At 51.3% G+C, this 19,623-nt stretch overlaps 1 protein-coding gene across 5 annotated transcripts in view; it reads right to left on the minus strand.

Annotated features, from left to right (window-relative positions):
* Positions 1–19,321, minus strand: part of Slc43a2 (solute carrier family 43 member 2) — a 46,057-nt gene extending 26,736 nt beyond the window's left edge. For 2 of the 5 annotated variants that reach the window (XM_052756082.1, XM_052756077.1), the window contains exons 1-5: positions 18,995–19,104; positions 18,004–18,204; positions 7,149–7,356; positions 5,782–5,837; positions 4,694–4,770 (exon numbers count right to left, since the gene is read on the minus strand). In XM_052756082.1, the coding sequence (XP_052612042.1) occupies positions 4,694–4,770; positions 5,782–5,837; positions 7,149–7,356; positions 18,004–18,163 (501 nt within the window). In that variant the 5' untranslated portion in view covers positions 18,164–18,204; positions 18,995–19,104. Of the gene's footprint in view, positions 1–4,693; positions 4,771–5,781; positions 5,838–7,148; positions 7,357–18,003; positions 18,205–18,385; positions 18,637–18,994 lie in introns of those variants that run through there. The other 3 variants (XM_052756081.1, XM_052756080.1, XM_052756078.1) reach the window with 3 other exon arrangements.
* Between the last annotated feature and the right edge of the window lie 302 nt (positions 19,322–19,623).

Here is a 19,623-nt window from a genome sequence, read left to right on the forward strand (position 1 = left end):
CTTTCAGGGTTTAGTCTCATGAGAGATCAGGTCCCGTGGGAAGCCTCATGGGACAAGGGAATGTCCAAGGAGAGCCCTCCAGCCTGGGGGCGGGGGAGGTGTGAGGTGTGGAGATGACTACAAAGTACTTAGAGGGCTAGCCTGAACACCCAGAGGGTACTGGGGGGGTCTGTGGGGGCGTTGACCCTCTACCCTTAGGTGGAGAACAGTGGAGCTTCTTGGAGCTTCTGGACTGAAGGCTGGCAAATGTTTTCCATAAAGAGCCAGACAGTAAACATTTCTGTCTTTGTGGGCCATATGGCCTCTGTCATAACAGCCCAACTGCCACTGCGGCATGAAAGTGTCCACAGACAACACGTGAGAAAACCCACATGATGTGGTTCAAGCAAAACCTTGTTTATAAAAACGGGCAGAGGTCTGCACCTGGCCTGGGGCAGCGGTTCACTGACCCCTGCACTCTAGATAAAGAAGAAGTCCGAGGACAAGTCCTACACCTCCCTTTAAGGATGGAGCCCCCCACCAAATGCTTCACACAGTACCTGCTCACCACCTAGCCAGGTACCTGGAGTGGGTGGGAGAGCCAGGAGCTACCAGAAAACACACACACACACACACACACACACACACACACACACACACACACACACACACACACACAGTGATGATGAAAGTAACCAATGTGCAAGCCAATGCCCCTGAGCAGAACATGTACACTGTTTGCTTGGGGGCTAAGTGCATAGTTTTTCTGGAGCCTATTCATGGAGACTATATAGAAATCTAAAAACCCAGAATTTTTACTCCTTCAGAGAGATTTTTTGTATTTCAAAGAGATTTGTTGCTGTTGTTGTTGTTGTTGTTTGTTTTTTTGGAGACAGGGTTTCTCTGTGCAACAGCCCTAGCTGTCCTGGAACTTGCTCTGTAGACCAGGCTAGCCTTGAACTTACAGAGAGTGTTGGGATTAAAGGTGTGCGCCACCACTGTCCCACTTCAAAGAGATTTTTACAAAGTAAAAAGAAGAAAAAAAAAAAAAGAAAATTTGATAAATGATACAAAGAAGCAATTCACTGAAAAGACACGATTACTAATAAAGAGGTGACAGGGGCCAGGGATGGTGGAACACATCTGTAATCTTGGCAGTTGCTCGAGTTGGAGGCAGGAGGATCAGGAGTGAAGGCTAGCCTGGGCTACACAGCAAGTTCAAAAGCAGCCAGAGTTACATGAGACTCAGTCTTAAAAATAAAGAAATAACAAGTAAAAAAGAGATAAGAGACTGTTTTGTCTCAGTTGTGATTAAAAAAAAGAATTTTAACTATGGCATCTAAGTTTTCACTGTGTCAAATTGCCTAATGTTTAAAAGATGAAAGAGGCACCTTTTTATTCCTAGCACATAGGAAGCAGAAACAGGCTCTGTGAGTTTGGGGTCAGCCTGGTCTACACAGCAAGTTCCAGGCCAGCCACGGCTACATAGTGAGACCTTAAAGAAACAAAACGAAAATAAATAAGTAAAAGATGAAAGAGGACCAGCAGGATGGTCTATTTAGTGTATAAAGGCATCTGAGACTAAGGAAGTTCCTTCCCCAGAGAGAACCAACTCAGAAAGCCATCCTCAAACCTCCACATGAGCTTCCTGTGCCTGTGCCTACAAACACACACAACAATCAAGTCAATCAATAAATAAATAAATGTAAAAAAAAAATGCTAAAGATGAATGATGTAGCCAAGCCGTGGTGGTGCCCTAGCTTTGGAGCCAGGCTGTCCTGGAACTCACTCTGTAGACCAGGCTGGCCTCAAACTCACAGAGATCATCCGCCTGCCTCTGCCTCCCGAGTGCTGAGGTTAAAGGTGTGCGCCACAAGAGACAAATAGATGAAAAGCACCATATGGGGAGTTCTTCTAGGAAATCCTACAGGAGCCTGCTGTGGTGGTGCATCTCTTTAATCCCTTTTTATTTTAAAACAACAACAAAGTAAGAAAAGTCAAAAGAATACTTAAGTACTTATGAGTTCATCAGTTTCTTTCTCTTTCTTTTTTTTTTTTTTTTGGTTTTTTGAGACAGGGTTTCTCTGTGTCATTTTTGGTGCCTGTCCTGGATCTCACTCTGTAGACCAGGCTGGCCTCGAACTCAGAGAGACCCGCCTGCCTCTGCCTCCCGAGTGCTGGGGTTAAAGGTGTGCGCCACCACTGCCCAGCAAGTTCATCACTTTTTCCTAAAAGTACCTTGGACAACAGCTTCCACCTTCACTTCAAAGGCTTTCTTTAATGTGGGGAGACAGTGAGAGGGAATATGAACAAGCAGCAAGGTAAATATGTGTGAAAATGTCACCATGAAATCGACTGTTCTGTATGCTAACTGGAAGAGTAACGAAAAGGAAGGGTGCATATACACACAAAATAAAGGCGTGCTCTTCTTCTTCTTCAATGTTTTTGTTTTGATTTGTTTTTTTGTTTTTGAGATAGAATTCTGCTACATAGCTTAGGTTGACTTCAATCTTCCCGAGAACCAGGATAGCATGCATATCACTGTATCTGCCCTACAGGATTTCTTTCCTTTTTAATTTAATTTTAATTTGAGACAGAGTCTCTCTGTGGTTCTGGCTGTCTGGGAACAAAATGTGTAGATCAAGGTAGCCTCGAACTCACAAAGATTCTTCAGCCTCTGCCTGAGTTCTGGGATTAAAGGTGTGGGCCACCACAGCAGGCTCGTATAGGATTTCTCAGAAGGAACTCCCCATATGGTGCTTTTCATCTATTTGTCTTTTGCTGTTACTGTTTGAGGCAGGGTCTGGTGGAGGCCATGGTGGCCTTGAACTTCCTATGTAACTGAGAATGGATGTTGTTACTGTTTGAGGCAGGGTGGCCCTGAACTTCCTATGTAACTGAGGATAACCTTGAACTTCTCCTGATCCTTGCTCCTCCTAAGCGTAAGGATTGAAAGAACATGTTGTCATGTCTAGCTGTCCTTTTTATTATTTCAGGGGTACAGAGTGCAAGGTCTCATTCTGTAGCCCAAAATGGCCTCAAAGTCACAGCAATTGTCTCACCCCTGCCTCCTGAGTGCTGGGATTACAGGCATGTACCACCACACCCAGCTCTTTTTACAAATGAGTGCTGGGGTTGGTACCCAGAGTCATGTGTGTGCTGGACAAGCACCCTGCCACTGGGCTACACCCCAGCCCAGATTTATCCCATGCTTCACGATGGCTAAGCCTGGCTCTGCACTTTGACGCCTGAGCCTAAGTCCCAGGACCATCTCAAAGTTCTATCCCTGAAATTCGGATCTGCCCTAACAGATGCCCAACGTGACTACAATAACAAGGGCCGAGGGCGATGATGCCAGGTTTTGATTTTTCATCTTGATTTTAAAAAGGTCAGTGGTTTTCATGCTGTCCAGGAACAAACAGAACCACGCATGACTCCTGTTTCACGTTTACATAACCCAGCGGGATTTGTGTACTTTTCACAGTGTGAACGAACATATTTCTCACTGTTTCAACATTTGTTTTCCTCTGGAATTATGAGAGGGGAGAAGATTATCTATTTTGATTTTAAATGTATCTCATTTTAAAAAACCAAAATAAAAATGCCCCGACAGATACAAAGTAAACCCGGAGGGCACCAGCAGAGGTGGAGTGACAGCACCTGGGTCTGTGTGTCACTCACCCTCGGACACCCACACCCAGGGCTCACCACACACGCTGCCTGCACTGGGCTTTTTTTTACAGACGAGAATGCAGTGAACTTTCCTTGTCTGTGGACACAGGCCCAGACGGGTAATCCTCCCTGCCAGGGAAAGCATAGGAAAAGGGAGCGGGAAGATGTGGGCCCGCAGGCTGGTCACAAAGGTGCCAGCACCTCTTGAGGCTCTTTTATCAAAGGACCAGAAAGGTCCCAGAGCGCTCAGGGTAAAATATCCACAAAAGGCCTCTCAGCAGCTTGACTCCTGACTCAAACGTAATGGGAAATCAGAACCAGAATGCAAAGAGCAATGGCGGTAGTGTATCCCCAGACCTTCTTCAGAGGTAAACTGAGTCGGTAGATGTCCCTGTTGACAGAAGCCTGGCCAGGTAAGTCTGCAGTCTTCCCTTGGGGAGAGATGTTCCTATTCCTTCTCTAACTTCCTTCAGCCCCGCCTCCGGCCCTCCTCCCAGCTTAAAAAGAACCCATTTTGTGGCATCCTGGTGGTCCTGCCAAGAGTACACTCCACATTCCAAGAAACGGCTCCACCTATCTGGCCAGACATCTGTGCCCTAGCCAAGAAGAGTGTCACAATGTTGCCGCTCAGTTCCAGGCACCTGCAAAGGTTGGGGCTGGGTGGTTCCAGGACAGGCTTGTCCACAAATGGCACTGTTAGCCAGAGTTCCTGGAGAGCCTCGGGACAGCAGCCATGGAAGACAAGACACAACATGGGCAATAGCCTTTGTTTTCCCTGCTCCTGTCTTCTCTGACAGGGACCTACTCCTTCACGCCAAAGGCAAGGCCAGAGGCAGCTGCAAGTCACCCCGGGAGTCACACCTGCCTGCTCTAGAACCAATGAGAATGGCTTTGCTGTCAGGCCACAGAACCCTTGGCCCTGTACTGCTTGGGACATCCAAGCATGTAGGGGAACAGAAAAAAAGGACTTGGAAACCAACAAATACGCCTCGAATCCACCATTCCCTCAGCTGAAAACGTTCCCGAACAAACCAATACTTACTGTCAACGAGGTGAACGTCATGCACATCCCCCCAAAGCCATTCAGAGCCAGGGCAATGAAGATGAGGACGGAGAGAGCTGTGGACAGACAGAAAGCCGTGAGGAGGGGACGGACACAGGAGCAGAGCTCCACACTGAGAAGGCTACAGATGAGCTAAAAATAAAGGACAGGCCGTCAAGGGTAAGCGACACCTGGAGAGCACTCTCTCCCTCACCCTCGCCCTCCTTCCTACCTCATGGAGCTTGAGTTCTAGAAAAAGATGACGCCCACTCTCTTTCTTGTTAACCCAGCAGCAATCAAAGGGCCCCAAAGAGCTGCTCCAGACAACAAAACCCCAGGTTCCTGAAAATCAGCACACGAGCCTGGCTCAAATGTTAGTGAAATTCAGGTCCTATTTTTTGGTGTTTTAAAAACCCTTAAACTCCTTGACTGGGGATGGGATCCAGGTGTTTCCTAAGCTGTTTTTCAAGGGCTAGGCTCAGTTGGGTGTGGTGCATCATGCCTGTAATCCCAGCCTTCAGGCTGAGCCAGAAGGACTACAAAGGTGAACTTGGATTTAGTCTCAAGTATCCAGGTGCTGGGGATAGTTCCTCAGTAACAGAGCACTTGCCTGGCATTTGCAAGCCCTGGGTTCAATTCCCAGGACTGAAACAAAAAAGAGGAGGAAGAGGAGATGGCTCAACCTACCATTTCTGCACCATGGAAGGCTATGTCCTGTAGCTGGCCTGCTCCATATAGCTTGTCTTTCAAGTGGCATCAGTGAGGCTACCACCAGGGACTGGGTTGGTGGCTTGGGGATGAGACAGGAGCCTCACAGACCCTGAGAACACCTCTCACACTTCTGCTTGGGGTGATTATTCTCTTACTAGCCATGCAGTTGAAAGAGCTAAATCCTAGGCAACACACCACCAGAAAGCTGGCCCGGCCACCCATGAGCTAAGTGAGTAGAGGGCTAAGGGGTATCCCTTTTGGCTTGAAGAGGGAGCACCAAGCCTAAGATAGCATCGGAGAACAGGTGGGCCAGTGAGCACCCGTGGATGATAGCACTTCCCCCAGCGTCTGGCAAAAAGGAGAAAAGACATACTCACAGTCTGGGCTACTTGCTCCATATGCAATCAGCAAGCAGGAGACGGCAAAGCAGGCACTAGAACCAAACAGAAGGCGTACTGTTGATACTACGTTACAATTGCTGTTGCTATATAGTTATTTGGGGGTATTTACTATGTGTCACTTCAGAACATTTTTAATCACTACTTAATAGTTCTAGGGAGACCAGGGAAGTATGCCTTATGAGGCATGCAAGATCATCCAGGAGGATGATGGTCTCTTGGGATTTATTTTCAGTGCTGAGAATTGAACCCTGGGGCTTTTGTGCTACACAAGTGCTCTACCAGTGAGCTGCAGCCTCAGCCTCACTTCACACTTGTTAAAATTTCATTCATTTTGCTAGGCAGTGATGGTGCATTCCTTTAATCCCTGCCCTTGGGAGGCAGAGGCAGGTGGATCTCTGAGTTTGAGGCCAGCCTGGACTATAAAGTGAGTTCCAGGACGGCCAGGACTACACAGGAAACCCTGCCTCAAGAAAACAAAAACAAAAACAACCAAACAAAAAAACTTCATTCATTTTAATTAACTGATTAACTTTATTCTTACTTTTTTTTTTTTTTTTTTCAGTGCTGGGGGTAGAACCCAGGGCCATGCACATGCTCACATGCTGGGCAAGCACTCTACCACTGAGCCTACCCATAACCTTTATATTTAAAGCACACAGTATTAGGAATGGCGTATGTGAGCTCTAACTCAGTTGTAAGACACTTGTCCAGCATACATTAGGCTGAGTTTCACATGCAGCAATTCTCACCAACCCCCTACACACACACACACACACACACACACACACACACAGGAGGAGGAAGAATGATACATGTATACCTAATCTACATCTGCATATATTTATACATGTTCAAACCTTCTTTCTTCCTGGAACGAGTATAAGACCAAAAGTCTTTGGAAACCAATGTTCTTTTCTACTTATTTTACTTTGCCGCGTATAGACACACACGTGTTGGTGTGTGCATTCCATGGCATGAGTGTCGTGGTCAGAGGGCAACTTGCAGGAGTCAGTTCTCGAGCTTCTACCATGTGGGTTCCAAGGATAGAACTAAGGTCGTCAGGCTAGGTGGCCAGCGTCTTTACCTGAAGAGCCGTCCTGATGGCCCCACAAACTAACGTTAAAGACCAGACAAGCGAGTTCAGTCATCACAGATGGGCGTGAGGCCCGTGGCTTGCATGTAGAACTACTGATTCTGCGCCAGGGAGTGTAGTAACCCTGCCTCAGGCAGGCATTTAGGGAGCCCCATGGTGCACCTGCTAGCACATTCCAAGGTTGCCTGCATCAGGGAATGAAGCTCGGCATCACCTATCCTTATCCTGCCCCCAAGGCACCCATACTGACCTGCCCAGCAGCCTGAGCTTCCTTGGACCATACTTGTCCATGATGATGCCCAGAGGCAGGGTGATGGCACTGAGCAGGAAGGAACCCACGGTGAACGCCAAATTCAGAATCTCATCTTGGGCTTTGCAGCTGAGCCAGCCATTCATCAGGATCACCTCCTCATGACCTGGCTCTGCCGTGCTCCCGACGGTGCCATTGGTGACATTCTCTGTGTATAAAAAGAAAGAGAACGTGGCAGGCATTCGCAAAGACCTAAGAGTCAGATGCACCTTCAGAACTGTACCACGGAGAAAGCCAAAGCTCGTTCTGAGAGCCTTGAGGCTCCGGCAACCGATAAGACGGGGCTACTTCCCCCAGACCCCCTACAGCGATAATGCAGACGTTTTCAACATTGGTAGAAATCACAGACCAAGCCGGGCGGTGGTGGCTCACACCTTTAATCCCAGCACTCGGGAGGCAGAGCCAGGCGGATCTCTGTGAGTTCGAGGCCAGCCTGGGCTACAGAGTGAGTTCCAGGAAAGGCGCAAAGCTACACAGAAAAATTCTGTCTCGAAAAACAAAAAACAACAATAAAAACCAAAAAAAAAAAAAAAAAAAAAAGGAAATCACAGACCAGTCAAAGAATCCAATAAAGAAAGTCATTCCTCAGAAAACACAGAGTCTCGTCCACAACTTCAAGGGCTTCATGTGTCCCTTGACGCCAACCATTAGACCCAGATTAGGATTCCCATTCTAGAATGATGGTGAATGCCTGTTGTCTAAGCAGGAGGATCAGAGGCTCAAAGTCATCCACAGATAATGAGCCTGAGGGCAGTCTAGGCTACATGAGACCCTGTGTCACAAGGGAAAGCTGGTGGTGGGATAGGATGGCTCAGTAGGTACAGGCACTTGCTTGTCCTAGAACTCACTCTGTAGACCAGGCCTGCCGCTGCCTCCCAAGTGCTGAGATTAAAGGTGTGTGCCACCACTGCCCGGCAAGAATTTCTTTCTTTCTTTCCTTCCTTTCTTTCTTTTTTTTTTCTTTTTTGGTTGGGTTTTTCAAGACAAAGTTTCTCTGTGTAACCTTGGCTATTCTTTTTTTTTGGTTTTTCGAGACAGGGTTTCTCTGTGTAGCTTTGCGCCTTTCCTGGTACTCGCTTTGGAGACCAGGCTGGCCTCGAACTCACAGAGATCCACCTGGCTCTGCCTCCCGAGTGCTGGGATTAAAGGCGTGCGCCACCACCGCCCGGCTCCTTGGCTATTCTAAAGAATAACTTTCTTAAAAGAAAAACTCCAAGGCCAGGCAGTGGTGACACATACCTTTAATGCCAGTTCTCAGAGGCAGGTGGATCTCTGTGAGTTCAAGGCCAACCTGGTCTACAGAGAGAGACCTGTCTCGAAAAACAAAACAAAACAAAGTGATTTCCATTCTAGAGTATCCTCTACTCTACACCCAATAACAACAGTAGCTCAGGGTCCAACCTTGGCTGTGGAGCCCCAGGCTATCTCAAACATTCTCAGTAGCGCTGTCCACAGCAACGCATGTAGCCACTGTGGAGGAGGACTTGGGAAAGATAAGCTGCTGGTCTCACCAGAAAACCTAGGTTTTCCACAGCCAATCTGAGCAAACTGGATGAGCCTCTTCGCTTCTACTTCTAAATCACAGCACAAGTCACATGACAGCTTCCACCCTCGACTTTCCATACCTCCAACCACCACACATTATAATTCAGAACCAAAGGGTTGGACTTCTTGTTTTGTTTTTGAGGTACTGGGGGACTGAACCCAGGTCCACGGGTACATAAGGCAAGCTACCTACCACTTAGCTGTACACCCAGCTTGGGTTTTTGTTCTGTGAACAGCACACAGTTACTTTTCTCTCATTTATCAAGACGTACCGTTCTTAGTTCTCTGACTGGAGCCCTGTGTTGCTGGCCACCCCCTCCCATAACCACCCCCCTCCCATGACCACATCCAGAGCCTGCCCCACACCCAGGGGGCACATGAGTGGCCCCTCCAAAGTTCAACCAGATCCAAAAGAACACAAAACAGGGAGGAAGAAAGAAGCACTGCCCTAGCAGGAGGGGTGGGGGCGAGCTTGGGAACGGGACGGAGGATCTCCTCGCTGGGACCCACTCCTTACGTGATGCTGACTACTCCTGCAGAAACAAGTCGACTAATTAGCTTGGAGGCTCCACCAAAGAGCCAAGGAAACGTCGTCCTCGGATTAACTGCCTGCCTCCCGGGTGCAGTGCTCTGTTGCCGGGACTGCTTAGATGAGGGCTACAAAGCCTTCCCAGGCCTCTCAGAGCCCCCCCAACTGAGAAGAAAGCACTTGGGGCGAAGAATGGCATATGCCAAGCTCTGAGCAATAAGCCGTGGTAGGGACAGGCAGAGACTAGGATGGCAGGGACCTGCCCTGGGTTCTAACTTCCCCTGCCCTGCTCCCTGCACTGTGTACCCTTACAGGTGGGACTTGATCTGGATCTGTCGGTTCCCTTATCTGTGAACTAGACATATAGCGGATCGTACATACCTCTAGAGCTCTGGGGACGATCCCGAGAAAAACCAGCTGGCATTCTAGAGCTCCCCACGGGCATGCAAAGTGTTTGGTAAATAACTACTGTTATTGCTAATGTCAGTTGTGCTGGGAGTCAGGACGGGGTGATCTAACAGGGTGGCAGGGAACACAGTGCTGGATCAACGTGTGATAGCGTGTGTGCTTAGTTGCCCACTGGGCTGAGTCTGAGGCTCCCACTGTCTTTTTCTGGCTACCGTGTCGCATTATCTCAGCGGGCCCTTGCCACAGTGGCTGTTTAATGAATGAGTGGTAACAATGAACCAGATTCCAGGGGCCAAAGGGGCCAAAAGGGGGAAGGAAACAGGACATGTAGAACCAAGCTGACCACAGAGGGACTTAGGAGAACAGAGCCTCAAGTTAACAGCCTGAACTCACAAGCAAAACCTTCCAGGACAGACTCCCAACCCCGCCACTTTGAATCCCCTTTCCAAGACATCTTCCACACTGACAGCCCAAACACACGGCAAACAGGGTTCTCGGGCCCATTGGTCCCATGTGTTGCTGCATTGGGCAGGTGGGAGGCAGCTCCTGGGAGGGAAGAGATGGTTTCGGGTGTCAGCCCTGCAGTGCGGGGAGCGGGGCCTCCACCCAACAGTGAGCATTTCTAGGCAATCCTGCAGGTCTGACAGCCAGCACAGATGAGAGAGAGTGGGCAGGTGGAGGGGGAGCACTCCAGCCTGAGAGACCTGACTGTGGAAGCCAGTGACTCGCACTCAAGAACTTTAAGTGCCGTGGGCGCTCTGACGACACGGAACAGGGGAGGAGGGAGGTTATGGGGATGGGGGGCAAGGCCAGCCCAGGGGCTCACAACCACTGAAATGACAGCTTCAGAGGACGCAATGCTTTCTGACCTCCAATGGCACCAGGCACACATGTGGTACATATGAACACATTCAGGCAAACATTTATACACATAAAATAAAGTAACAATGATTTTTTTTTTTAATCCTAAGATAGGCCAATCGATGACTAACAGGTAAAGGCACTTGCCACCAGTCCGGACAACTTGAATTCAATCCCTAGGACTAACATGGTTGAAGTTGAGAACCAACACGTACAAGTTGTTCTGACTTTCACATGCACACCGCAGTTCACACACACACCGCAGCTCACACACACACACCCCAGCTTACACACACACACACACACTGCACCTCACACACGCACACCGCACCTCACACACACACACCACAGCTCCCACGCGCGCACACACACACACCCCGTTGCTCACACACATATATACACACACACACCGCAGCTCACACACACACCGCAGCTCACACACACACACCCCCAGCTTACACACACACACACACACTGCACCTCACACACGCACACCGCACCTCACACACACACACCACAGCTCCCACGCGCGCACACACACACACCCCGTTGCTCACACACATATATACACACACACACCGCAGCTCACACACACACCGCAGCTCACACACACACACCCCAGCTTACACACACACACACACACACTGCACCTCACACACGCACACCGCACCTCACACACACACACCACAGCTCCCACGCGCGCACACACACACACCGTTGCTCACACACATATATACACACACACACCGCAGCTCTCTCACACACACACACACACACACACACATACACACACACAACTAAATGTAATTTTAAACATTAAAATCCAAAGGCACTCTCAGTCTCCTGATACGGTAGAAACAAGGATGAGGATGAACATCTGGAGTTATCTGACGATCTGTTCAGTCTACCACTAGGCACAGGGCCTTCGAGGAGAGGGGCTGAGGTAGAAGTAAGGGCGTCTGTCCTTCCCTCCTTCATGCTGGAGCCACGATACCCAGGAGCAGGGACCAATGCTTCAAGCGGCCTGTATCTGTTCTTAAATCCTTGCCAATGGGGCCACCAGGCCTCTGCTCATCTCCCTCCAGAAAGTGACATCTAGCCACAAATTATCTGGGGTTGGGGGAGCAAAGAGCCTCTTTTCTCTGTCTTGGGAGCAACTTGAGTGTCCCCTACATGGGGCTGAACCTTCAGGAGTCTGGAGTTCTGTTGGCAATAAACAACCCCACACACTACCTCGGCCCCCGCAGATGCCCAGTCCTACCCAGGCTGTTCCAGTTTCATCTTCTCCCACCTGGCCACAGAAAGCCAGGAAAGGGACAAACAGATATGTCCCTAGGAAGTGTCAAGCCCCAAGGTGTCCCCTGCTCAGTCTAGAGTGCAGCCATCGCCCACTCAGCTCAGGCCAGCCTGTTTGGGTCCCGCCTGCCCCTGCCATTAAACAGGTACCTCGACCGCGGGCGGGGTGGTCAGAGCGGCCAGGACTGGCGCAGCCAGGGAGGGCTTAACCAGAAGACAGGCAAGAAACTGGTGGGCCAGAGTGTGCTGAGAACAGGGCTGCCGGGGCCAGGAAGAGAGAACAATGCCCTGTACTGTTGGCTCCACTCAGAAGACTCACAAACAAAATCTTAACAGAGGAGGCAAGAGAGTTCCGTGACCCCGCTCAGGGCTCCCCTTGGCTTCTCTAGGGTCAGAGAGAGTCCTCCCCTCACCCCAGGCAAACAGAGAGAGTGAGGAACTCCAGAATATCTCCCTGATGGTGACGAGGGAACAAAGAGGCACATGGCTGGAGACAGCCTCTACGGTCCTCAGCAGTTCTTCCTCAGGCTGGTGACCGAGCCCCTCCCCTTTATGATGCTGACCCCAGGCCAGCCCTCCTGAGGGTACCTGCCCCAGCATCTCCTGCCTCTCTCCCATCCTTAGTCTATCCGGCAACAGGAAGCAGCATCTCAGCCCAGCAGGGGAGATGTGGGTGAGAGGTCGCCTAAGCCACAGAGCAGGCAGGACACAGGACACAGTCAGAGCACTGCTGGTCCCAGCAGCAGCAGCAGCAGCCTGCTGTGGACAGCCCGTGTCCTGGCCACTGTGTTCGGTAGGAGTCATTCCTTGGGCCGCTGAGTACCCTTCTCACATATTCTGACCCCATATTCCACAGCACTGTGTGTGGAATTGCAGAGCAGGTGCGTGTCCTGAGGAAGGTCTTGGGGAGCCAGGCCCGCAAGGCGTCTGTCTGTCAGAGCCCGAGACTATGACTATGCTGTCCTCGTGGGCTAGAGGCAGTCTGGAAGGCTGAGACAACAAAGCTAGGGAAAAGCTGGGCCCCACCAGACACTCTTCCTATCACCTAGTGAGAACGGGGCTGTTCCACGGCTTCCCCACAAAGCCACGGAAAGCCAAGCCGTGCCGACAGGACCTTCACGAGACACTAAGACAAAATAGGCCAGCAGATGTCAGGGAGGGAAATCAGGTCATGGGAAGGGTAAGGGTGGTGGCGACAGACAGGGCGCTTCTTTTGTGACACATTTTCTGAGGCTGTGGGCACCAGCTTTTAGCCCTCTTACTGTTTCTTTGGGAATTGTTCTGCAATCAAAATAAACTGGGGGTGAGCAACAGCTGTAGCCAAGTGCCAAAGCGATTACCTGGCACGAGTGAAGCCCTGGGTTTGACTCTTAGCACTGAGAAAATGAATCAAAAGACAAACTGGGGGGAGAGAAGTAAAAACAAGCCCAGTCTGGTGGCACACACCTACAACCCCAGCACTCGGAAGGTTGAGGCACTTTAAGTCCATCCTAGTCTACATAGTGAGTTCCAGGCCAACCAGGCTTACATAATAAAACCCTGTCTGAGAGAGAGGGGGGGGGGAGGGGGAGGGGGAGGGGGAGGGAGGGAGGGAGGGAAGGAAGGAGGGAGGGAGGATGAGTCAAGAGGATCATGAGTTCAAGGCCAGCCTGAGCTATATAGTAAGGTCCTGTCTCAAAGAAAAATAGAGACAATCGTGCTCATAAGCAATAAAAGTCCAGAGTTAAGTTTCCAAACTCTATCCATCACTGGCTTGTAGGTAGGGATAAAAGCCCGTAAAAGGGAAGGCCTTGGAGTAGCACAGAATTCTTCCTGTCCACGTCTCAAGTCTGGCTTTGTGCTGCTTCCCCGGGGGACAGCAGCCCCTCTGCCCTCAGAGGCCCAGAGTCCTTTTTCCTTGCTGTCAGGGTGAGAGGTCCTGCCAGGTACTGACTGCTGGTAAGGGCCAAGACCAGAGAACTGAGGCTTGGGGGTAAAGCACCCCTGTGCAAACAGGAACATTAGCGTCTGGTCTGCAGAACCCGTAGAAAAGCTGTGAGCTCTGGGCTCAGCAAGAGACCTGCCTCAATGTATTTTTAAAAGAGGACAGGGACCGAAGAATCCTGGCATCCACTTGCACGTGCACTCATGTGGCCATAAATGTGAGAGCATGGACATGGACGTGCACAACAGGGGTCCATCTTCATGTGTAGGGCTGGGCTGAACTCCTCTAGCAGGGGCCATGGAGATTTCCATCTTCATAGTCCTCATTCCGCCCACACCCAGCATGCGGCAAGCCTTCAACTGTTCAAGAGCCTCGGAGAGGTTCACTGAATTCTGGCAGTCCGCTGCCTCCCTGGCCTCCTCCAGCCTTGAGAATCAAATCCAGTTTTCCTTGCCTCCCGGCCCTTCCACCTGCCCAGTCATCTCCCTGCCGTACCAGCCTTTTCTGTCTTCCCCTCTGAGGTGTACGGCATGGCTCTCCTCCTGCCCTCCCCCATCAGCTCACCCTTCCTCACCCTCTAGGCTTCTGCCTTAATTTTAGGGAGACCTCCCACCTGGGGACAACCAGATCCCCCGCCACCACCATGGTCTCATTCCCACCACCCTCCACTTCTTGGAGTCTGTGTGTAAAGACTTGTTTGCGAAAAACCCCTAGTCTCACACATCAATAGGGTTTATTAAGCCAGATGTGGTGGCACATGCTTTTAATGCCAGCACTTGGGAGGCAGAGGGATCTCTGTGAGTTCAAAGCCAACCTGGTCTACATAATGAGTTCCAGGACATTCAGGGCTACATTACCGAGACCCTGTCTCAAAACAAACAAACAAACATAATGTTTACTGAATGTGTGAGCTAAATAAGAAGAAACAATATTCACAAATACCCCTAGCCCAAGCTGCCCCTGTCAAAATCCACTGAAAGGCCAGGTGTGGTGGCGCACACCTTTAGACCCAGCACTCAGGAGGCAGAGGCAGGTAGATCAGCCGGCCCAGTGGACACAGTAAATCCCAGGCCTGCCAGAGTTCTATGATGAAACTCTTGTCTCAAAAACAAAACAATAACCCAAAACTCCACCAAAGAACGAAAGAGAGCTGGGCAGTGGTGGCACGTGACTTTAGCCCTAGCACTTGGGAGGTAGGCGGATCTCTGAGTTTAAGGCCCGCCTGGTCTACAGAGAGAGTTCCAGGACAGCCAGGGCTACACAGAGAAACCCTGTCTCAGAAAACCAAAACCAAAACCAAACCAAACAAACAAAGAAGAACAGAGAAGATGAAGAATCATAGAGGTTACGTCAGGTGAGTAGCTATGGCGGTCATATAGGGGCCAGAGGACGCAGCTTGGGAAAGGCCCACTTTTCCCATACTACATACCCAATGGTCCGCACCAGGAAGACAAGAGAGGTCTCTAGTTGCCATTACCAGGTGAGTAGTTACAAAACTCACGAAACGCCCAGCCCAGCTCCCAAGCACTAGCCCCTGTCCAAGCTGTGACAGGCCAAGCGAATCTGCGGGGCAACAGAGAGGCAGGGAATTCCTTTCCTTTTCCCACAACCATCGAACTGGAACCCAACACCACATCTGTAGCCAGATTCTGGCGAGAGTCCCAACACAGTTCTGAAAACCTTTCAACGGGTTCAGGCAAATTTCCCCTGGTGAACAAACTCATGCCATCAATCTTAAAAACAACAAAAAGCTGAGATTCGCATCTCAATCAGCTGTATGCAGGTCAGCTCTTTAACAGTCTAAAGCAATCAGCTCAGCCATCCACCGAGGTGGACAATGTTGGGCCACAGAGCAGATCTTGACCCGAACCTTGCCAGGTACTCCCAGTCAAGGAAGCACACAAGTTTCTGGTCCCAAAAGTCAACAGGTTACTCAGACTCCGAGAAGCAAGGAGGCTAGAGAGATAAGCTTCGTGGAATCAGCAGGCTTTCCCTGCTGAGGATGCTAGGTCAGCGCGTTTGCCAGATAATCAGAAAAACCAAAATCAGACAGAGGGGCAAAGGCACAGGATAAGAAGTTGATGTTCAACCCACAGTCCTGACCCTTCCCCTTCCCTCTGGTTCACAGGAATGACCTGTCAAGTCTCCCGGGCACGTAAATACCAACTCAGCGCTATGCGGGCACAGTCTCTGGAAGGGAGAAGGTTTCATCAGGAAAGCAATTTCCAACCCCGTGGTGCCCCTACCGTCCAAGAAATTGTGTAAGTGGACAATTTGACTTCACCAATACCACGAGTCAAAGAAAAGAAAGAAAGAAAGAAAGAAAAGAAACTCTGACCACAACAGTCCTCCGGTCTGGATGAGATACTAAAAGTGTTGTCTGAGGATGACGATTTTTTTTCTTTTTGTTTTAAACTCCCAGTGCACCCTGCAACAAAGAGAGGAAGAGCCATACACCCCTACCTATTTCTTCCCAGGGGGCCATTAATTTCCTAACATCTCTTAAGCAGAACAGAAAGCTTGGTCAGGGAACAAGGTCTGACTCTCTCATCTCAAGATTTCTTGCTGATGTGGAGAAACACCCGCCAAGAACCCTTAGGCTATTAGGAAATATTTTTGAGTGCTAAAGGCTAAAGGTTGGTTATAAACGATAGACTTTCTGCCCTCTCCCAGATGGCCTTTGAATTCCCTCCCTTTCTCCCGCCCTTCCCCTCTCCTGCTAAGCTCTGTACACTAAGACTCCTCTAGGCAGGTCGGAGAAGGGAAAGGAAAGTTGACTCAGAGTTACAGGGAGTGGGAGCGGGTCCAAAGCTTTCTCTTCCTGCTAAGAATAAGAGAGGCTGGGTGATGTAGCGTAGGCTTGTAATCTCAGCACCCAGGAGGAGATGAAAGGATTACAAATTAAAGGCTAGCCTGGGCTACATAGCAAGATACTGTCTCAAAAATAAAAGAAAAGCCGGGCAGTGGTGGCGCACGCCTTTAATCCCAGCACTTGGGACGCAGAGCCAGGCGGATCTCTGTGAGTTCAAGGCCAGCCTGGTCTACAGAGTGAGATCTAGGACAGGCACCAAAACCACACAGAGAAACCTCGTCTCGAAAAAAATCAAATAAACAAATAAACAAAAGAAAAAAATCACACACACAAACACCACCTTTAGAGCAGGGTGGTGGTTCACAGAGAAACAAACAAACAAACAATCATCTTTAGACGTGGCCCTTGCCACTGGGTTTTGTCAACATGACGAACAATCACACGGTGGAAGAAAAGAACCATCAACCAGGAGTCGGCGGCCTCTGACTCTCCACACAGTGCTCTACCCCCACCCCCACGCCAGTGAATAAATACAAGAAAGTAATTTAAAGAAAAGAAAAGAAACTAAAACGGCTCTGTAAACAAAAAGGCATGCTCGCAGTGACCTAAGGAGTCAAATCCCGGCCGCCTCTATCCAAGTGGACTCAAGCACGGGGTGGGACGCAGCAAAGACAAGAGGCATGTCTTACAAGGATGCCTAAGGAGGAGGGAGAGGTTAGTAGTGCCTGGGCCCTAGGGATGGGCTGACTCTCCTGAGCTGCGGCAGTCAGGGTCAGGAGACAGTGGAAGATGAAGGGCTACCCTCAGCCCGCCTTCAGACTGCTAAGGGAGCTAACCCAGCATCCTTTTCCTCACTGTTCCCCCTCCTCTTCCTCCCTACTATGTTTTGGAAGCCACTGAGATGTTCTCACAGTTCAGGAGAGGAAATGGCCTTTGGAGAATCATAAAGCAGCAAAAATAGACAAGAAATTATATCTTGGCAAGCCCTTAGGAGACTCCATAATGGCCTGACTTAAAAACATGTACATCTAGATGAACCTTCCTTCGGGTGGAGGCGAAGCCACTTCCTCTCTCTTGCTGCACCCTGGCCTATGAATCGAGTTCCTCTTTCTCATACATGTTTACTGCAAGGCCCTAGAGGGCTGGGAGGCTAGCAATGTTCCTGGATGCACACAGGGTCCTGAGTCTATTACTCTGCAGCTTGGGCAAATGGAAGACTGGTCCCAGCCTCAGTTTCTCCATCCACAAACGGGGACGATGATAATAATATGCACCCAGAGAGTTGGACCAGGATCAAATGGGCCTTTTGGCACTCAGAGGCTTGGGCAGCAAGCGGGCATTGCTTAGATCCGCACCACCACCCACCCTCTCCCAAAGCCCCACTCTAGGAACCTGCCCCTGCCCGAGGCATCCTTCTCACCTGGCTTCGTACACAGGTAGGAGTAAAAGCCCTCCGACTTGAGCATGATGAGCAGCGAGCCCCATCCCAGGAGGACTGCCGAGAAGAGGAGGTTTTCCAACACAGCGGTGCAGGCCATCCACCAGCGGCGCCGATGGGCAGTGGCCAGGGTGGGCGCCATGGTGCGGTGTGGCGGCGGCCCGGCTCGGGCTCTGCAGACACCTGCGCACAGACCTCAGCTTCAGCGGTGGCTCCAACCCAACCCGTGTGGCCGCTGGCGCACAGCGACCAGACTGTCAACCCCCAGGAGCCCAGGCTGTAGGTGCACGCCGCAGAAGATTCGAACCCCATCCCTGTCTGGGACCTGGGCCACCCTGAACCCGCGACTGGCTGGTACCACTACCTTCGGCCACGGTGGGGCCCTGCGGGCCAAGTGGAGAGGCTTCTCACTCAGTTCACTCGGAGGTAAACTGAGGCATGGCAGCTGGGAAGGGACTAACGCATGCTCAAGGACGTGGAGCTGGTCCTGGCCCCAAGCAAAATTGAATAGCTAGTATGGGGGCCGTAAAAGGAAGCAGTTGGCCGTACGGGCACCTGAACAGAGGCACACCTGAGCGCTGCCACTCCCAGGGACCGACAGGCTCCCGCCCGCCCGCCCGCCCGCACTGAAGACCCTTCCTTAGAGCTTGTTCCTTCAACCACAAGATCAGCGCAGGGAGCTCCGGAACGGCCCGCCCACGGCGCCTTTATTGGCGGGACCGCAAAGGAACTGCTGCGCCATTGGCCAGTGTCTAGGTCGCTAGGCGCTACCGCCACGCGAACCCCGCATGGGAGAGGCGAAGCCGGTTCAAACCGGCGGCGCGAGCCAAGCGCGCGACCCCCGGGCCGGGCTGCTCCCTTAGCGATTAGCCCGTTCCCATAGAAACAGGTCCAGTCCTTCCATCCTCCTGCTCTCCCTTTACGCCTCCCGCCCGGTGCCTCCCCTCTGACAAGCATGCACCGTCCCTCTAACCCCGGCCTGCGAGCCGCTTCAGGTTCCCGCACCCTCGTCGGGGGCCCGGATCTCGGGAGTCGTCGCGCTCACCCGGCTCCTACCGGTGTGTATCGGGCCCGCCCGGCGCCTTTTCTGTCCCCTTTATTTCCAGCCCTTTTATTCCTACCCTAAGATGAAAAACACTGCTGCCCGTTGATTGGCCGAGTGGGGCTGGAAACAGGCGTTGGCCAATCAGCAGCTACCCGCCCGCCCCCCGGCGAGCAGAAGCCGGTTCCGGCCGGACTTGGAGACAAACAAGAGGAATGGGGGGGCTGGGGGGCGGCTTGGGCAGGCCCGGCTCTACCCAGTGACACTGGAGTGCCCCCCCCCCCCGACCCGGAGCCCCCGCGGGCATCGCCCCACACGCTGCTCGGAGCCCTCTTCCCGGTCAAATCCCTGGGTCAGCATTTCAGGGAGTCTTGGTCCACCCTGAGCTGGGCTCCAGCCCCGTGTCGCTCGCTCGGCCCGCCGTGTAGACCCGGGTCCCCACCCGGAGAGAACCACGGTTGGATGCTCCTGCTCCGCGAGCCATTGCTGCCCTTTGGGGCTGCGCTGCCCGGCCCGCTCCCGGGGCTTTGTCTGCGGGTTCCTCGCTGCCCTGCCTCAGT

This window comes from Peromyscus californicus, unplaced genomic scaffold, assembly GCF_007827085.1.
Source record: "Peromyscus californicus insignis strain IS unplaced genomic scaffold, ASM782708v3 Scaffold_3__1_contigs__length_106647218, whole genome shotgun sequence".
In the NCBI taxonomy this organism is placed as follows: Eukaryota; Metazoa; Chordata; class Mammalia; order Rodentia; family Cricetidae; genus Peromyscus; species Peromyscus californicus.